Source organism: Eriocheir sinensis, chromosome 50 (assembly GCF_024679095.1).
Source record: "Eriocheir sinensis breed Jianghai 21 chromosome 50, ASM2467909v1, whole genome shotgun sequence".
NCBI lineage: Eukaryota > Metazoa > Arthropoda > Malacostraca > Decapoda > Varunidae > Eriocheir > Eriocheir sinensis.
The window spans coordinates 2,939,280-2,956,873 of record NC_066558.1 but is presented as its reverse complement, the minus strand read 5'-3'; the positions used below and the strand labels follow the sequence as shown (position 1 = coordinate 2,956,873).

At 38.5% G+C, this 17,594-nt stretch overlaps 1 protein-coding gene and 4 long non-coding RNA genes across 9 annotated transcripts in view; 3 read left to right on the top strand and 2 right to left on the bottom strand.

Annotated features, from left to right (window-relative positions):
* Window positions 1-1,622: 1,622 nt before the first annotated feature.
* Window positions 1,623-5,949, bottom strand: LOC126982247 (uncharacterized). 4 transcript variants are annotated; one of them, XR_007734892.1, is made up of 4 exons: window positions 4,822-5,949; window positions 4,638-4,689; window positions 3,153-4,242; window positions 1,623-2,998 (listed from the first exon to the last, which is right to left on the bottom strand). It is a non-coding gene; the product is annotated as an uncharacterized LOC126982247 (long non-coding RNA). The 4 variants fall into 4 exon arrangements; XR_007734890.1 differs by having other exon boundaries at window positions 1,623-4,242; window positions 4,822-5,435; window positions 5,569-5,949; XR_007734891.1 differs by having other exon boundaries at window positions 1,623-4,242; window positions 4,822-5,302; window positions 5,569-5,949.
* A 155-nt stretch (window positions 5,950-6,104) lies between these two features.
* The window catches only part of LOC126982244 (sodium/potassium-transporting ATPase subunit beta-like), a 28,109-nt gene continuing 16,619 nt past the window's right edge, over window positions 6,105-17,594 (top strand). The window contains exon 1 of one of the 2 annotated variants that reach the window (XM_050834196.1): window positions 6,105-6,270. In XM_050834196.1, coding sequence (XP_050690153.1) covers window positions 6,168-6,270 — 103 coding nt within the window. In that variant the 5' untranslated portion in view covers window positions 6,105-6,167. Of the gene's footprint in view, window positions 6,271-13,145; window positions 13,380-17,594 lie in introns of those variants that run through there. The other variant, XM_050834195.1, reaches the window with a different exon arrangement.
* On the top strand, window positions 6,279-8,056 carry LOC126982246 (uncharacterized). Its single transcript, XR_007734888.1, has 2 exons — window positions 6,279-6,621; window positions 6,768-8,056. It is a non-coding gene; the product is annotated as an uncharacterized LOC126982246 (long non-coding RNA).
* Window positions 14,188-16,911, top strand: LOC126982249 (uncharacterized). The gene is made up of 2 exons (XR_007734894.1): window positions 14,188-14,804; window positions 15,094-16,911. It is a non-coding gene; the product is annotated as an uncharacterized LOC126982249 (long non-coding RNA).
* LOC126982248 (uncharacterized) overlaps window positions 14,811-17,594 on the bottom strand; it is a 3,498-nt gene continuing 714 nt past the window's right edge. Inside the window, exons 1-3 of the long non-coding RNA XR_007734893.1 lie at window positions 17,475-17,594; window positions 15,107-17,385; window positions 14,811-14,962 (exon numbers count right to left, since the gene is read on the bottom strand). The exon at window positions 17,475-17,594 is cut by the window's right edge and continues 714 nt beyond it. This is a non-coding gene — a long non-coding RNA (uncharacterized LOC126982248). The remainder of the gene's footprint in view (window positions 14,963-15,106; window positions 17,386-17,474) is intronic.

The following is a 17,594-nucleotide window of genomic DNA, read 5'->3' as shown; positions in this document are numbered from 1 at the left end:
TCTTCTTTTTCTTTTTCTTTTTATTATTATTTTTCTTTATAATTACTTTCTACATTTTTTCTCTTATTTTTCTTCTGCTATTTCTTCTTCTTCTTCTTCCTCTCTTTCTTCTCCTTCTTTGTCTTCTATTTCTTCTCCTTCATCTTTCTCCTCTTTTTTCTTCTTCCTCTTATTTTCATTTTTAGTCTTTATTTTCCTTCTTCATAAAGTTTAATTCCCTTCATCTTACCTTGCCTAAAATACCTTCATCCAATTTATTCCAGGTAGATTAAGTTCCTTTGAATATAAATTAGCCTTTCTCTATAATGCCAGAATTTATGCCAAGTTAAAAATACCATTATCTTCACTTTCCTCTAATACAGTTTCCTCTTCTTCATTTCACCTGGTCAAAAACTACCTTAATCTATTCTATTACAGGTAAATTTGGTCACATGAAGGTAAATTAGGTTATAGTGCTATGGGTGTGATTCTAGAGGTTTTATTCTGGAGGCAAAATGAAAAATATAAATGTTTAGAAGTTTTATTAATTTATAGGTCTTTATATACTTACTTACAGTTTACTATATATCATTTTAGGTTCTTCAGTGTTAGGTTAATAGTTATAGACAAGAGGAAAGGCATAGTTAAGGAAATAAAAGGCTGTCCCAGGGTTTAACAGCAAAAGGGATGAAAGAATGAAGGTGCTGGTTAACTCTTGCATAAGGGATTGGGACAGTTAGCAGGAAAAACAACAATGTTCAAATTTATTCATATCCTAAGGTCTATAATTTCCTCATAGATTAGTATATATCATTAAATTATTTTCCTTCAGCTGGTTAAGTCGTTGGCAGGAGGAAATACAGAGGAAGATATAGGCTGTTCCAGAGTTTACCAGGGAAAGGGATGAAAGAGTGAAGATGCTGGTTAACTCTTGCATAAGGGATTGGAATATCAGGAAAAATATATGTTTAGTTTTATTCATATCTAACAGCAAAAGGGATGAAAGAATGAAGATGCTGGTTAACTCTTGCATAAGGGATTGGAATATCAGGAAAAATATATGCTTAGTTTTATTCATATCTAACAGCAAAAGGGATGAAAGAATGAAGATGCTGGTTAACTCTTGCATAAGCGAGTGGGGCAGTTAGTAGGAAAAATACATAGGTTCAGATTTATTCACATTCGTAGGCCTATATAATTCTTCATGTTACTATATATCATTTAACAATTCTCCCTCAGTTGGTTGGGTCATAGGCAGGAGGAAATAACATGAAGGGCTGTTTCAGAGTTTAAGGGATGAGAGAGTGAAAATGCTGGCTCACTCTTGCATAAGGGAATAGGAGAGATTGCAGGAAAAATACATACCTATATACTCAACTTTATTCATACTTCCAGGTCTATAATTCTTTCCATATTACTATAGAAAGATATGAAAGATCGATGGTGCTGGTTAACTCTTGCATAAGGGATTGGGATAGGCAGGAAAATTATACATATTAAGTTTTATTCATATTTTCAGGTCTATAATTCTTTCCATATTACTATAGAAAGATATGAAAGATCGATGGTGCTGGTTAACTCTTGCATAAGGGATTGGGATAGGCAGGAAAATTATACATATTAAGTTTTATTCATTTTCTATAATTCTTTCCATACTACTACAGGAAGGGATGAAAGATCGAGGGTGCTGGTTAACTCTTGCATAAGGGATTGGGATAGGCAGGAAAATTATACATATTAAGTTTTATTCATATTTTCAGGTCTATAATTTTTTCCGTATTATTACAGAAAGGGATGAAAGATCGATGGTGCTGGTTAACTCTTGCATAAGGGATTGGGATAGGTGAAATTTAATGGTGGCAGTGAACTAAGGCAAGAAATAGACTGTGAGGGCTTGTGGAATGAAAGAATAAGAGTATTTATATATTTATTTAACCCATAGAACGAGGTAATGAGGTTAGATGCATAGCTATATAGATAAGGAAGGCTTGTGACCTCTACCTAACTTTTTGCTCTTCCATATCATTACACATTTTATTGATAGTATTTATAGTAAATTTTAGATACTATTGGAAGGGAAAAAAGGTGTTATAGTAAAAATACGTAAATTATGAAGCCAAAAAAACTTTATTAATATATATTTTTTACATTGTATATATTGCAGAACAGCTATATACACTTTTTTGGGGGTTAAATGTTACCAAAATAGACTAAAAGGCGTTCTAGGAAATGTATATAAATTACCAAACCTGGAAAATCTATATTCGCCATCATACGAACTTTATATACATGCCCCCTTTATATACATACCGTAAAATACAGCTAGAAAAGGCAAAGTGGTTATTATCGTAAAAATATATAAATCACCAACCATTAAAACTATATATTCCTCACTATCATACACATTTTATATACGAGACAGCTATAGATTTTTATTTTTTCCCCTTTAAATGCTACTAGGATGGGGAAAAGTGACGTAATAGTAGCAATATATAAATTAACAACCCTAAAAAGTATATATTGCCCTCTGTAATAGCATTTTTATATACATTTCTGAGGCTGGTTGGCGAGACTCGTTTTGGGATGCAGACGACGGGGCGGGGAGGGAGCGAGGCATGAGAGAAATTTAAATACTCACACAGGGGGCATAGCGCACCCCTTAGGCCCCTTACACCTGGGGAACTCACCTGGGGGGATACTAATTAACTTAAATATACGTGAAAATAGGAATATCTCGCCTTGTAACCCCTAAGAAACGCTATTGAAAGGACTGCGTGAGATAGATAGCCCTTGATTATCTAGTTGCATAAGAAAAAAAGGGATAGGAAAATGCTCTCTACACCTGGAAATTTACCTGTATGATGCTGATTAACCTAAATACACGTGGAAACTAGAATAACTCACCTTGTAACACCTTAGAACAGTATTGAAAAGCTTCGGTAGAGAGTGACAGCCCTTTAAAATTTTGCTGAAGAAGAAGAAAAAGGAAAGATCAACGTCACTTCACCTGAGAATTCACCTGTATGATTTTAATTAACCGAAACACACGTGGAAATAAGAATAACTCCCCTTAGAACAGTATTAAAAGCTTCGGTAGAGAGTGACAGCCCTTTAAAATTTTGCTGAAGAAGAAGAAAAAGGAAAGATCAACGTCACTTCACCTGAGGATTCACCTGTATGATTTTAATTAACCGAAACACACGTGGAAATAAGAATAACTCCCTTTAGAACAGTATTAAAAGCTTCGGTAGAGAGTGACAGCCCTTGAAAATTTTGCTGAAGAAGAATAAGGAAAGAAAAGTCACGTTACACCTGAGAATTTACCTGTATGATTTTAATTAACCGAAACACACGTGGAAATAAGAATAACTCCCTTTAGAACAGTATTAAAAGCTTCGGTAGAGAGTGACAGCCTTTGAAAATTTTGCTGAAGAAGAATAAGGAAAGAAAAGTCACACTACACCTGGGAACTTACCTGTAGTATGCCAATTAACTTAAAAATACGTTAAAAGAAGACTAATTAACCTTTTTGATACCTTAGAACACTACTGAAAAGGTTGCAGGAGGTAGAAACAGACAATCCTTGAAAGTTTCCTCGAAAGTATTAAAAGGGAAAGGAAAAAGCACTTATATTACCTGGAAACTTACCTGACACACTAATTAACTTATATACAAGTAAAAACAAGACTAATTCACCTTTTAAGACCTTATAACACTACTGAAATAAGCTACGGGAGATAGAATTTCTGCATTTTGAAGAGATGAATAGAATAAAAGGGAAATTAAAAGCCTCTAACACCTGGAAATTCACCTGACAGACATTAATTAACCGATATACAGGTAAAAAAAGAGTAATTAACCTTTTCACACCTTTGAAATAAGCTACGACAGAAAGAATAAGTTACTTTGAATGGGCTAAACGAATAATAGGGAAGGGAAGAGGCTCAATATACCTGAAAACACCTGATAGACACTAATTAACTTATATACAGGTGAAAACAAAACTAATCCACCTCCTTACACCTTGAAACACCTCTGAAATAACCTAAAAAGACAGAATAGCCTAACAGTTTTTTGAAGAGACGAAAATAATATAAGGGAAATGAAAAGTCTCAATACACCTGAAAACACACCTGAGAGACACTAATTAACCGAAATACAGGTAAAAACGAAACTAATTCACCTTTTTACATCATTGAACATCATTTTGAAGAGCGGAAAAGAAGAAGAGGGAAATAAAAGTCTCAATACACCTGAAAACACCTGAGATACACTAATTAACCGAAATACAGGTAAAAACGAGACTAATCCACCTTTTTACATCCTTGAACATCATTTTGAAGAGCGGAAAAGAATAAGGAGGAAAGAAAAGTCTCAATACACCTGAAAACACACCTGAGAGACACTAATTAACCGAAATACAGGTAAAAACGAGACTAATTCACCTTTTTACATCGTTGAACAGCATTTTGAAGAGCGGAAAAGAAGAAGAGGGAAAGAAAAGTCTCAATACACCTGGAAACACACCTGAGAGATCCTAATTAACCGAAAATACAGGTAAAAACGAGACTAATCCACCTTTTTACATCCTTGAATATCATTTTGAAGAGCGGAAAAGAAGAAGAGGGAAAGAAAAGTCTCAATACACCTGAAAACACACCTGAGATACACTAATTAACCGAAATACAGGTAAAAACGAGACTAATCCACCTTTTTACATCGTTGAACAGCATTTTGAAGAGCGGAAAAGAATGAGGAGGGAAAGAAGTCTCAATACACCTGAAAACACACCTGAGATACACTAATTAACCGAAAATACAGGTAAAAACAAGACTAATCCACCTTTTTACATCCTTGAACAGCATTTTGAAGAGCGGAAAAGAATAAGGAGGAAAGAAAAGTCTCAATACACCTGAAAACACACCTGAGATACACTAATTAACCGAAAATACAGGTAAAAACGAGACTAATCCACCTTTTTACATCCTTGAACATCATTTTGAAGAGCGGAAAAGAAGAAGAGGGAAAGAAACGTCTCAATACACCTGAAAACACACCTGAGATACACTAATTAACCGAAATACAGGTGAAAACAAGACTAATCCACCTTTTTACATCCTTGAACATCATTTTGAAGAGCGGAAAAGAATAAGAAGGAAAGAAAAAGTCGCAATACACCTGAAAACACACCTGAGAGACGCTAATTAACCGAAAATACAGGTAAAAACGAGACTAATCCACCTTTTTACATCCTTGAACAGCATTTTGAAGAGCGGAAAAGAAGAAGAGGGAAAGAAACGTCTCAATACACCTGAAAACACACCTGAGAGACGCTAATTAACCGAAAATACAGGTAAAAACGAGACTAATTCACCTTTTTACATCCTTGATCAGCATTTTGAAGAGCGGAAAAGAATAAGAGAGAAAGAAAAGTCTCAATACACCTGAAAACACACCTGAGATACACTAATCAACCGAAAATACAGGTAAAAACGAGACTAATCCACCTTTTTACATCGTTGAACAGCATTTTGAAGAGCGGAAAAGAAGAAGAGGGAAAGGAAAGTCTCAATACACCTGAAAACACACCTGAGATACACTAATCAACCGAAATACAGGTGAAAACAAGGCTAGTTCCCCTTATAACACCTGGAACGCTGCCAAGGTAGAAGTGACAGCTATTTGGTATTCGCGAGATGGTTGGTAAGGGAATGTGACAGGCCAAACCGATATGAGATCCGTTTTATCCGCCGACACACCTGAGAATATATCAATTAACCAGAATATACATGGAAATAGGCATAGCAAGTCCTTTAATACCGGGAATACAGAAATAACACGATAAAACTAAGCTATAACGAATTACCCAAAACCGAGGGCTGGGCCACATCTACGAAGGCCCTTATACCTGTGACCACACCTGCACGGGACCAATTAACCTGAAATAACCTAATAGGAGAGGCGATACGTGTTTTAAACCGGTAAATAGTTAAGTAGAACACAAAAAAATAGCTCGGGGTAGCGGCGTACTAGCGAGAGAGCCTATGGGGAGGAACCGAAGGGGAGATTGTGGCCTGGGGGGGAGGATTGAGGGGGACTGGGGGACAGGGGAAGGCCTGGGGGAAGAGGAAAAGCTTTATTGATCCCCCGCAGAGGCACAGTCGAGGTGCGGACAGCGGACAGGCAGAATGGCAGACCAGTTTATGAAGAAGGAGAGGGACGATTCCTTCAAGACCTTTGTGTGGAACTCTGAAACTAAGCAATTCTTGGGGCGAACTGGATCCTCGTGGTGTGAGTAAATAGAGAAGAAAATGTTGTTTGAAATCATTTTGGGGGAGGGAAAGAAGGAGGTTTGCGGACATGGCGGCGGTGGAGGAGGAAGGGACTCAAGGGAAAGGGGGCTTGAGAGGGTTTATTTCTATGTTTTAACGCATGAGAAGAGTTAAAAGAGAGGAAAATGTTGTTTGAAATCATTTTGGGGGAGGGAAAGAAGGAGGTTTGCGGACATGGCGGCGGTGGAGGAGGAAGGGACTCAAGGGAAAGGGGGCTTCAGACGGTTTATTTCTATGTTTTAACGCATGAGAAGAGTAAAAAGAGAGGAAAATGTTGTTTGAAATCATTTTGGGGGAGGGAAAGAAGGAGGTTTGCGGACATGGCGGCGGTGGAGGAGGAAGGAACTCAAGGGAAAGTGGGCTTGAGAGGGTTTATTTCTATGTTTTAACGCATAAGAAGAGTAAAACGAGAGGAAAATGTTGTTTGAAATCATTTTGGGGGAGGGAAAGAAGGAGGTTTGCGGACATGGCGGCGGTAGGGGAAGAAGGAACTCAAGGGAAAGGGGGCTTGAGAGGGTTTATTTCTATGTTTTAACGCATAAGAAGAGTAAAAAGAGGAGAAAATGTTGTTTGAAATCATTTTGGGGGAGGGAAAGAAGGAGGTTTGCGGACATGGCGGCGGTAGGGGAAGAAGGGACTCAAGGGAAAGGGGGCTTGAATGGGCTTATTTCAATGTTTTAATGCATAAGAACACGTCAAATACTCGTTTTATACATGACTTTGAGGATGGGGCAAAAAAAAAAAAAGAAAACGCTTGATTTGGAGGTTATGTCATGAAGGACGTAAGGGAAAGTGGGCTTGAGATGGTTTATTTCAATGTTTTAATGCAAAATAACACGTCAAATACTCGTTTTATATATGATTTTGAGTATGGGACAAAAAAAAAAAACGGGCTTGATTTGGCGGTGAAGGAAGAATTAACTAAAGGGAAACGGGGCTCGAGATGGTTTATTTCAATGTTTTAATGCATAATACCACGTCAAATACTCGTTTTATACATGATTTTGAAGATAGGGCAAAAAAAAAAAAAACGGGCTTGATTTGGCGGTGAAGGAAGAATTAACTAAAGGGAAACGGGGCTCAAGATGGTTTATTTCAATGTTTTAATGCATAATAACACGTCAAATACTCGTTTTATACATGATTTTGAAGATAGGGCAAAAAAAAAAGGCTTGATTTGGCGGTGAAGGAAGAATTAACTAAAGGGAAACGGGGCTTGAGACGGTTTATTTCAATGTTTTAATGCATAATAACACGTCAAATACTCGTTTTATACATGATTTTGAAGATAGGGCAAAAAAAAACCGGCTTGATTTGGCGGTTGTGTCATGGAGGACGTAAGCGAAATGGTTCTATACTGGGAACCGGAGAAATGGAGAATTGGGTTTATTTCTGGGTTTAAATGCAAAGGAAATCATCATATACTCGTTTTATACATGATTTTGGGATGGGGAAAAAGTCTATCATGGGTTATGGCCTCGGTGTCGGGGAAGGAAAAGGGAAATGGGGCTCTACAGGGAGTCTGGGAAATGGAGAATAGGGTTTATTTCAGGTTTAAGTCCCAAATAAACCATCATATACTTGTTTTATCACTATTTAGATTTTATTATAAGTCCGTCTTGGGTTGGCAATGGCGGTGAAATCAGGGAAGGGAAAGGGAAAGGGAGCTATTCAGGGAGTCTGGGAAATGGAGAATAGGGTTTATTTCAGGTTTAAGTCCCAAATAAACCATCATATACTTGTTTTATCACTATTTAGATTTTATTATAAGTCCGTCTTGGGTTGGCAATGGCGGTGATGTCAGGGAAGGGAAAGGGAAAGGGAGCTATTCTGGGAGTCTGGGAAATGGAGAATTGGGTTTATTTCAGGTTTAAGTCCCAAATAAACCGAGATATACCGGTTTATCACTATTTAGAGTTTATTCTAAGTCCGTCTTGGGTTGGCAATGGCGGTGGTGGCAGGGAAGGTCTAAGGGAGAGGGAGCTACAGGGCGTCAGGGATGAGGTTATTTCTCCCTTTAAATACAACATAAACCATTATAGACCCATTTTAAAAAGGTGGTGGGGTTTAAGGGGTCTTCTAATAGCTATATGGCGGCGGGGTTGTCAAAAGGAATAGGGGTTAACTCGGAGGACCGGTCAAGGGTTATATCTCCGCTCAAGTACAAGATAAATCAATACGTTCTCATTTTAATAATTCTTCCGGCTATGTTTTTTTTCTAAGGGGACTATCTATGGACGAGATCTCAAGTGGGTACTCAAGGGAAAGGGGGCCGGCGAGGATTGATTTCTTTACAATACTGCAGAGAAAGAGAGAAGAATCATTATATATCTGTTTTAATCGTTATTTTGAGAAGTTAAAAATTGGGGACTGGTTATGAAGGGGGGGACTCAAGGGATAGTGGGCCGGCGAGGATTGATTTCTTTACAACACTGCAGAGAAAGAGAGAAGAATCATTATATATCTGTTTTAATCGTTATTTTGAAAAGTTAAAAATTGGGGACTCTGGTTATGAGGGGGACTGAAAGGGGGGACTCAAGGGAAAGTGGGCCGACGAGGATTGATTTCTTTACAACACAGCAGAGAAAGAGAGAAAAAAAATCATTATGTATCTGTTTTAATCGTTATTTTGGGGTGAAGTTAAAAATTGGGGACTTTGGTTATGAGGGGGACTGAAAGGGGGGACTCAAGGGATAGTGGGCCTGCGAGGATTGATTTCTTTACAACACCGCAGAGAAAGAGAGAGAAGAATCATTATATATCTGTTTTAATCGTTATTTTGAGAAGTTAAAAATTGGGGACTCTGGTTATGCAAGGGGACTGAAAGGGGGGACTCAAGGGAAAGTGGGCCGGCGAGGATTGATTTCTTTACAACACCGCAGAGAAAGAGAGAAAAAATCATTATATATATTTTTTAATCGTTATTTTGGGGTGAAGTTAAAAATTGGGGACTTTGGTTATGAAGGGGACTGAAAGGGGGGACTCAAGGGAAAGGGGGCCGGCGAGGATTGATTTCTTTACAACACCGCAGAGAAAGAGAGAGAAAAAAATCATTATATATCTTTTTTAATCATTATGTTTGTGTGAAGTTAGAAATTGGGGACAAAAGGGACTCAAGGGAAATGGGGCCGGCGAGGATTGATTTCTTGACAACACAGCAGAGAAAGAGAAAGAAAAGAATCATTATATATCTGTTTTAATCGTTATTTTGAGAAGTTAAAAATTGGGGACTTTGGTTATGAAGGGGACTGAAAGGGGGGACTCAAGGGAAAGGGGGACCGCGGCGAGGATTGATTTCTTTACAACACCGCAGAGAAAGAGAGAAAAAAATCATTATGTATCTATTTTAATCGTTATTTTGAGGTGAAGTTAAAATTGGGGACTGGTTATGAAGGGGACTGAAAGGGGGGACTCAAGGGAAAGTGGGCCGGCGAGGATTGATTTCTTTACACCACCGCAGAGAAAGAGAGAGAAAAAAATAATTATATATCTTTTTTAATCATTATTTTGGGGTGAAGTTAAAAATTGGGGACTTTGGTTATGAAGGGGAGGTAAAGAGGGGACTCAAGGGAAAGGGGGCCGGCGAGGATTTATTTATTTACAACACTGCAGACAAAGAGAAAAAAATCATTATGTATCTATTTTAATCGTTATTTTCGGGTGAAGTTTAAAATTGGGGACTGGTTAAGGAAGGGGACTGAAGGGCAAGGGAAAGGGAGCCGGTAAGGGTCTATCTCCATTAAAATACAAAATAAATCAATATATATATACCTGTTTTAATGTGACTGGCTGACTGGCATTTCTTGGTTTTTATTTGGGACTATTCTGTGGAAGGGGACTAAAGGGAAGGGAGGTTACTGAAGACCGGGACAGAGATCGATTTTCAGTTAGTCTAATGTATAAAAAAATATATAAATTATCGTTTTAAGTCTTTTTGGGGGGACTTAAATTGGGGACTGTGGCCATGGTGACGAGAGGGGACTAAGATTATAATTCGGGGACTCAATTGCAGTACAAGATAAATAAAACGTTGAAATATATATAAGTTGCAATAGTTTTCGTTTTTTTTATATATTTTTTTGGGGGGAAGGGAAGGGAAGGGAAAGGGGACTAAGGAAAATGGAAGGGAAGGGACTGGGAGGGAAACGGAGATAAAGAGGAGTGGGGGAAATGGAAGGGAATGGAAGGAAGTGAAGGGCAGTGGAATATAAATAGAAGAGAAGGAAATTAGGAAGAAGATGGAGGGGAAGAAAGTGTGAGGGAAATGGGAAGGAAGAGACTGGAAGTGAAGAGAAAAGGAAGGGAACAGAAATGGAGCGGAAGAGAAATGGGAGGGGAACTGGAAAGGAAATGGAGGGGAAGGGAAGAGAAATGGAACAGTATAGTGAAGAGAAAATAATGAAAGGAAAGGGAATTGGAGGGGAAACTGGAAAGGAAATGGAGGGGAAGAAAGTGTAAGGGAAATGGGAAAGAAGAGACTGGAAGGGAAATGGAGGAGGAAATAAGGGAGTGGAGGAGAAATATGGAAGGAAAGGGAGTGAAAGAGAAATGGAAGAGAAGGATGTGGAAGAGAAATGGAAGGGAAAAGGAAATGGGAGGGAAGGGAAATGGAGGAGGAATTAAGGGAGTGGAGGAGAAATATGGAAGGAAAGGGAGTGAAAGAGAAATGGAAGAGAAAGAATGTGGAAGAGAAAGTTAGTGGAAAGAAAAAGAAAATGGGAGGGAAGGAAAGAAACTAAAGATAAATGAGGAAACTGGAAAAGAAATATGGAAGGGAAGGAAGTGAAGGGGAAGGGAACAGAGAGAAAACGGAGGGACCTTTGACCTTCTACGAGCACAAAACACGTACTGAGGTCAAGTAAAATCAATAAACAGACCCTTTTAACACATTTTCAGGGGGGACTGGTTTAGAAAATGGAGACTGCCTGGGAAAAGGGGGACTTGGGTAACTGGTAACTGGGAACACGCCTTGAGAATGACTTAATAACCTGTCAAATATAAGAAAAAAGAACAGTTATTACTATTAGACTGTCTGTAAGGGAGAGAGAGAACATGAAGTGACTGGCTGACTGATTAAGTGACTGGATGGGTGAACCGGCTTTCCTGGTGGCTGGCGAGATGGAAAGACTGGCTAAATGTAGATAAAATGGCTGAAAATATGGCTGACTGACTGGCTGACTGACGAGAGTGAAAGACTGGCTGAATTTAAGTATATGGCTGAAAAATATGGCTGGCCGGGTTGACTGAGTGAATATGTTGAATGTCTTAAAAAATGGCTGGACCGACACTGACTGGATGGCTTTCTAGGGAGTGACTGGATAAATAGACTGGCTGGAGAGATGGCTGACTGGCTTTTAAGGTAGAATGGCTGGAAATGGCTGGCTGATCAGTGTTGCCAAATAAATCGAAATATCTTTAAACGATCTATAGAATATTGTAATCCTTATTTTGTTAGAATAAGCCAGTATCTCCCGGTACTTTATTGGATTATTGAAAATCTATGTAAGTTTATGTAAGAGAGAGAGAGAGAGAGAGAGAGAGAGAGAGAGAGAGAGAGAGTGGGGGAGGGGGTGGGGGGGTCAGGAAGCGCTATCTCGCGTCAGAATGTAAATTAACTTATAAATAGAAGAATTACATGCAGCAGGAGCCTAGTACCAGAGAGCTTCTATGTTATCTATCAGTCTAATTATCTATCTACTTGCGTATGTATATCTATCTATCTATCAGTATCTATCTATATCTATCAGATCTATATCTTTATCTATATCTATCTATCAGTATTTATCTTTATCTATCTCTATCTGCTTATCTATTTATCTGTCTCGATCTATTTATCTATCTATCTATCTATGTATCAACGGGAAGCTACCGAATTTCTACCGAACTACGGAAAAGCTACCGAATTTCTACTCAAAATATCTGTAAATCTACTGAAATTTACCTCACCCTTATCTGGCAACACTGACGCTGGCTGGAAACGCGGTTGGCCGGCTGACTGGAATGATGATTGACTGACAGGATAGATGGCTGAATAGATGACTGGCTGACAGGATAGGTGACCGGCTGACTGACTGCATGGCTGACTGACGGCTTTCTAGACAGCTTGTAGAGAAGGATGACTGGCTGAGTGGAGAGATGGCTGACTGTCTAACTGGAGATGGCTGACAGACTGGCTTTCAAGAGGGCTCGTAGAAGTAGAATTGCTGGCTGACTGGTTTTCACCGGCTGCCTGACTGTCCTAACCGGCTGACTGTCCCCTTCCTTCTTCTGTGGCTCCGAGGGCTGCACTGAAACCCATGCTGCAGTCTGGAGGCTGCCAAAAGGGTCAGACATGCGCGGAAGGGAGGTCAGCCATAACAGGGGGGCAGGGAGAGAAGGGAGGAAGGAGGGAGAGAAGGGGAGGAGACATTTCTAAGGGAGGGTGTGGAGGTATAACAGGGAGGAGTTGGAGAGAGAAGGGAGGAGGAAGGGGGGTCAGACATACCAAAAGGGGAAGAGGGAGGGAGAGTAGGGAGTAAGGGAGGGTAGAAATCATAGTAATGTCAAAGGGAGGGAGGGAACAGGAGAGGAAACAGGAGGGGGAGGGAAGGAGGAAGAGGAGAGGGGAGAAAGGGGAGGAGTCTGATTCTATGAAAGAGGAGGGGCAGGAGAGGAAAAAGGAGGGGGAAAGAGGAGGAACAGGAGAGGGGAGAGAAAGGGGAGGAGCCTATGGAGGAAAGGAGACCAGGGAGGGAGGGAGGGAGGGGAGGAACAGAGGTGGAGAGAAGGGAGGGAGGGAGAGAAGGAGGAGAGAGCAGGAGAGGACTACCGCATTGGCCAACCCCCGAAGAGTGGAGTCTCCGGGTGTCGAGCCAAGGAGCCAGTCAGTCCTCACCCAGCCTCTCAGCCACTCTGCCACCTAGTCATCCACCTCACCCTCTTTATCCTCAAGTAAAACCGTCTCTTCATCCACCTAATCCACCATGGAGGACCAGGACAGAAGCATGTATAGGAAAAAACAATCCTTCGGGGAGTTCGTGTGGAATTCGGAGACCAGCGCGTTCTTGGGCCGTACGGGGACTTCCTGGAGTGAGTAGTGTTATTTTTGGGTTATTTTTTGTTATTTTATTGGTATTTGGCGAGTTACTCCATGCCATTCTGTGTCGATATTGATTTTTTGGTCTTTTGGGCTAGTGTGGGTAAAAAACATGTTATTTATGGGTTATTTTTGGGTTATTTTGCTGTTATATTAATTTTGGTTGAGTTCCTTGAGTGTCGAATTTTTTTGTCTTTGGGGAGGGAATTTTGGGCTAGTGTGGATGAAAAGGTTATTTATTGGTTATTTCAGTGTTATTTTGTTATTTTAATTTGTTCCTTTTCAGTATGTGTCTGTTATTGATTTTTCTTCCTTACACCCATTCCAATATTTTTTAGGGGGGACAATTTTTGGGGTTGCTGTGGGTAAAAAAGGGTTAGTTATGGTTATTTTCTTGTTATTTAGTGATTTATTCCTTGCCAGTGTGTTTCAGTATTGATTTTTTAGTTTCCTCTTATTCCGACAAAATTTTAGGGTGTGGCAATTTTGGGCTAGTAAGGGTGAAAAACGGTTATTTATCGGTTATTTTATCGTTATTTTTCTTGTTAGATTAGTTTATTCCTTGCCGGTGTGTTCCTGGTATTGATTTTTCTTCCTTGCACCCATTCTGAATTTTTTTTAGGGGGGTGCAATTTTAGGCTAGTAAGGGTAAAAAACGGTTATTTATTGGTTATTTTATCATTATTTTTCTCGTTGGTTTAGTCTATTCCTTGCCGGTGTGTTCCTGGTATTGATTTTTCTTCCTTGCACCCATTCCGATTTTTTTTTTTTTTTTGGGGGGGGGGTGGAGGGGGGAAAGCGGGGCATATTTTTGGGTGTTGATGTGGGTAAAAAACAGTTATTTCTGGTTATTTTATCATTATTTTTTCCCTGCTAGTTTTCCTGCTATTGATTTTTCTTCCTTGCACCCGTTCCAATAATATTTTTGAGGGGGAGGCAGATTTGGGGTGGCTTTCTAGTGTAAAAAAACATTAAATTACTGTTATTTCGTGTTAGTTTTGTCTTTATATTAATTTTTTCCTTGCTGGAGATCCTAATATTGATTTTTCTCAGCACAAAGGGTGGGGGGGTGGAGGGTGGGGGGATATGGGTCTTCTGGTATAAGTAAAAAATGGCTCTATATTGTTATTTTTAGTGTTAGTTTAGTTTAGTTCCTGGTGATTTTCTGTTTATTGATTTTTTGCTCTGCCCATTATTCAATATTATTTTTCAAGGGATTCTAGTGAGTAAAAAATGGTCGGATATTGTTTTCCATTGCTACTTTTATCGATAGGTTAGTTTTCTTCCTCACCATATTTTTCGATTTTTTCTGATTATTGATTTTTTGCTTTGCCGACATTCAATAGTTTTTTTGGGGGGGGTTTCTAGTGAGTAAAAAATGGTTGGATATTGTTTTTCATTGCCATTTTTATCGATAGGTTAGTTTTCATCCTTACCATATTTTTTGATTTTTTCTGATTATTGATTTTTTGCTTTGCCGACATTCAATAGTTTTTTTAGGAGGGGTTTCTAGTGAGTAAAAAATGGTTGGATATTGTTTTCCATTGCTATTTTTATCGATAGGCTAGTTTTCTTCCTCACCATATTTTCCGATTTTTTCTGATTATTGATTTTTTGCTTTGCCGACATTCAATAGTTTTTTTGGGGGGGTTTCTAGTGAGTAAAAAATGGTTGGATATTGTTTTCCATTGCTATTTTTATCCTTAGGTTAGTTTTCTACCTTACCATATTTTTTGATTTTTTCTGATTATTGATTTTTTGCTTTGCCGACATTCAATAGTTTTTTTTGGGGGGGTTTCTAGTGAGTAAAAAATGGTTGGATATTGTTTTCCATTCCTATTTTTATCGATAGGTTAGTTTTCTTCCTTTCCATATTTTCCGATTTTTTCTGATTATTGATTTTTTGCTTTGCCGACATTCAATAGTTTTTTTTGGGGGGGTTTCTAGTGAGTAAAAAATGGTTGGATATTGTTTTCCATTGCTATTTTTATCCTTAGGTTAGTTTTCATCCTTGCCAGAGTTTCCGTTTATTGATTTTTTGCTTTGCCGACATTCGATAGTTTTTTTTTGGGGGGGTTTCTAGTGAGTAAAAAATCGTTGAATGTTGTTTTGTGATCAGTTTATGCATCACCTATTTGGGGGGTTTATATCATGGCAAAAATGTGGGCCGTTGCTGGTACACGGTAAAGCCACAAATTTGTCCCGTCACTGCTACCTGGTGAACTCTTCTTTTGTTTCTAATTTTCTTCTTTTCTCTCCCCTGCTTCATCGTATTTCCTACTTTTTTCACCATTTCCTTTCATTCCTCTTTATCTATTTTTCCTTCTTACTCTCGTTATCTCTTGCTTCGTTTTCCTTCTCCTTTTCTCTCTCCTTCATTGTATTTCCTATTCTTTTTGTAAGTTATTGTATATACCATTGTTTTATTCCTCGCCCGTTTGTTGCGATGGTATTACTGAATATTTAACTCCGTGCCCATGCCCTTAACTTACCTGGGCATGTTCAGGTAGCAAGTTAGATCATCGTTTACCCTTTTCACATACCCTGTTTTTTCGTGTAACATTGTTTAACGCATATTTTTCCATCCCGTCAATAACTTGCAGAAAAAAATGTCATTGCCCTATCTCCTGCAACTGCCCTTCATATATAAATTTGTCCTTCAATTAATCTGGACAAAACTAATCATTCTCCGGTGAAGTAATATTTTCCTTCGTGTCAGTAATCTTGCAAAATATCAGAATATCACTACGTACTTTTCCCTCCTCATCTTTTTCCTTGATGCCCTTTCACGGATGTCCTTAACAGGAATAATACAACATACACTACAAAAACTTGGCTCCTCATTTACGATCTAGAGTTAGTTAAGAAGCTCAAATGGGAAGGAGCTGTTGAATAAGGACAGAGGTAGTAATAGCGAAAATACAACATACAATACAGAAACTTGGCTCCTCACTAACGATCTTGAGAGTTAGTTAAGAAGCTCAAATGGGAAGGAGTTGTTGAATAAGGACAGGGGTAGTAATAATAGTAGTAGTTGTAGTAGTTGTAGTTTTAGGAGAGTTAGGACAAAGGTACACTAGATAAAACTTGCTTAATGACCTAAAGATGCTGGGTTTAAAATGTGAGAGACTTACGAGATTAAGATGCATTCCACTTATTAATTCTCCCTTTTTCTCCCTTACCCTGACTCCCCCTTCTCTCTCTCCTTCCTATCTCCTTTCATTGTCTCCCTCTTTCTCCTCCCTTCATTCCTTCATTCTTTTATTTGGTTCTTTCTTCCTTTTTCTTCTTCTCATCCTCCTCATCCCCTCCGTTTATCCTTCGTATCTCCTTCCAATCCTTTATTACCTTCTTTTCCTCCCTTTCTCTCAACTTTTCTGTCTCCCTCTTTCTCTCCCTTTCTTCTTCCTTTATCTCTTAATTCTCCTTTATCTTAATTTTGCTTCTTCCTCCTTCTCTTCCTCTTTCTTTCCTTCTTTCTCTTCTCTCTCCTTCTCGTTTCCTCCATTATGTAATCCAGAAAGATCAAGGAGAGAGAGAGGGAGGAGAGACATTTAAGAGAGCAAGGTCATGAGAGAGAGAGAGAGAGAGAGAGAGAGAGAGGATTTAGATTATTCATATTATTTCTTAGTTAATGTTTTTGGGTTTAGCAACTTTAATCAATCTTTTCTTTCTTTCTTTCTTTTACATAGACATAATTAGTTTAGGTTAGTTTAATTATATAGTATCTCTCTTACTTGTTCATTCAGATAGGTATAATTAGGATATCATGTTAACTATTTATTATTACTATTATTAGCTATATGATTATTATATACAGGTGTTGGTTAGGGCAGGTGTGTTGGTAATAGTTTAATTAGTATTTCCTACCTGTTCAGTAAGCCTACACCTGGTTATTTAATTTTAGAGGGATTATATTGTGACTTTTTTACCTGTTGTTATATTAGAATCATTTTGTTAAGCTCTCAGGTGTTAATAGGAGTTAATTAGAGTTTTCACCTGTTCATTGTGACTTTTTTACCTGTTGTTATATTAGAATTATTTTGTTAAGCTCTCAGGTGTTAATAGGAGTTAATTAGAGTTTTCACCTGTTCATTAAGCTAAATTTCACCTGGTTATATATATATTTTTTTAAAGGGATAGCATAGTGATTTTTTTTACCTGTTGTTATGTTAGAATTATTTTGTGTGGCTCTCAGGTGTTAATAG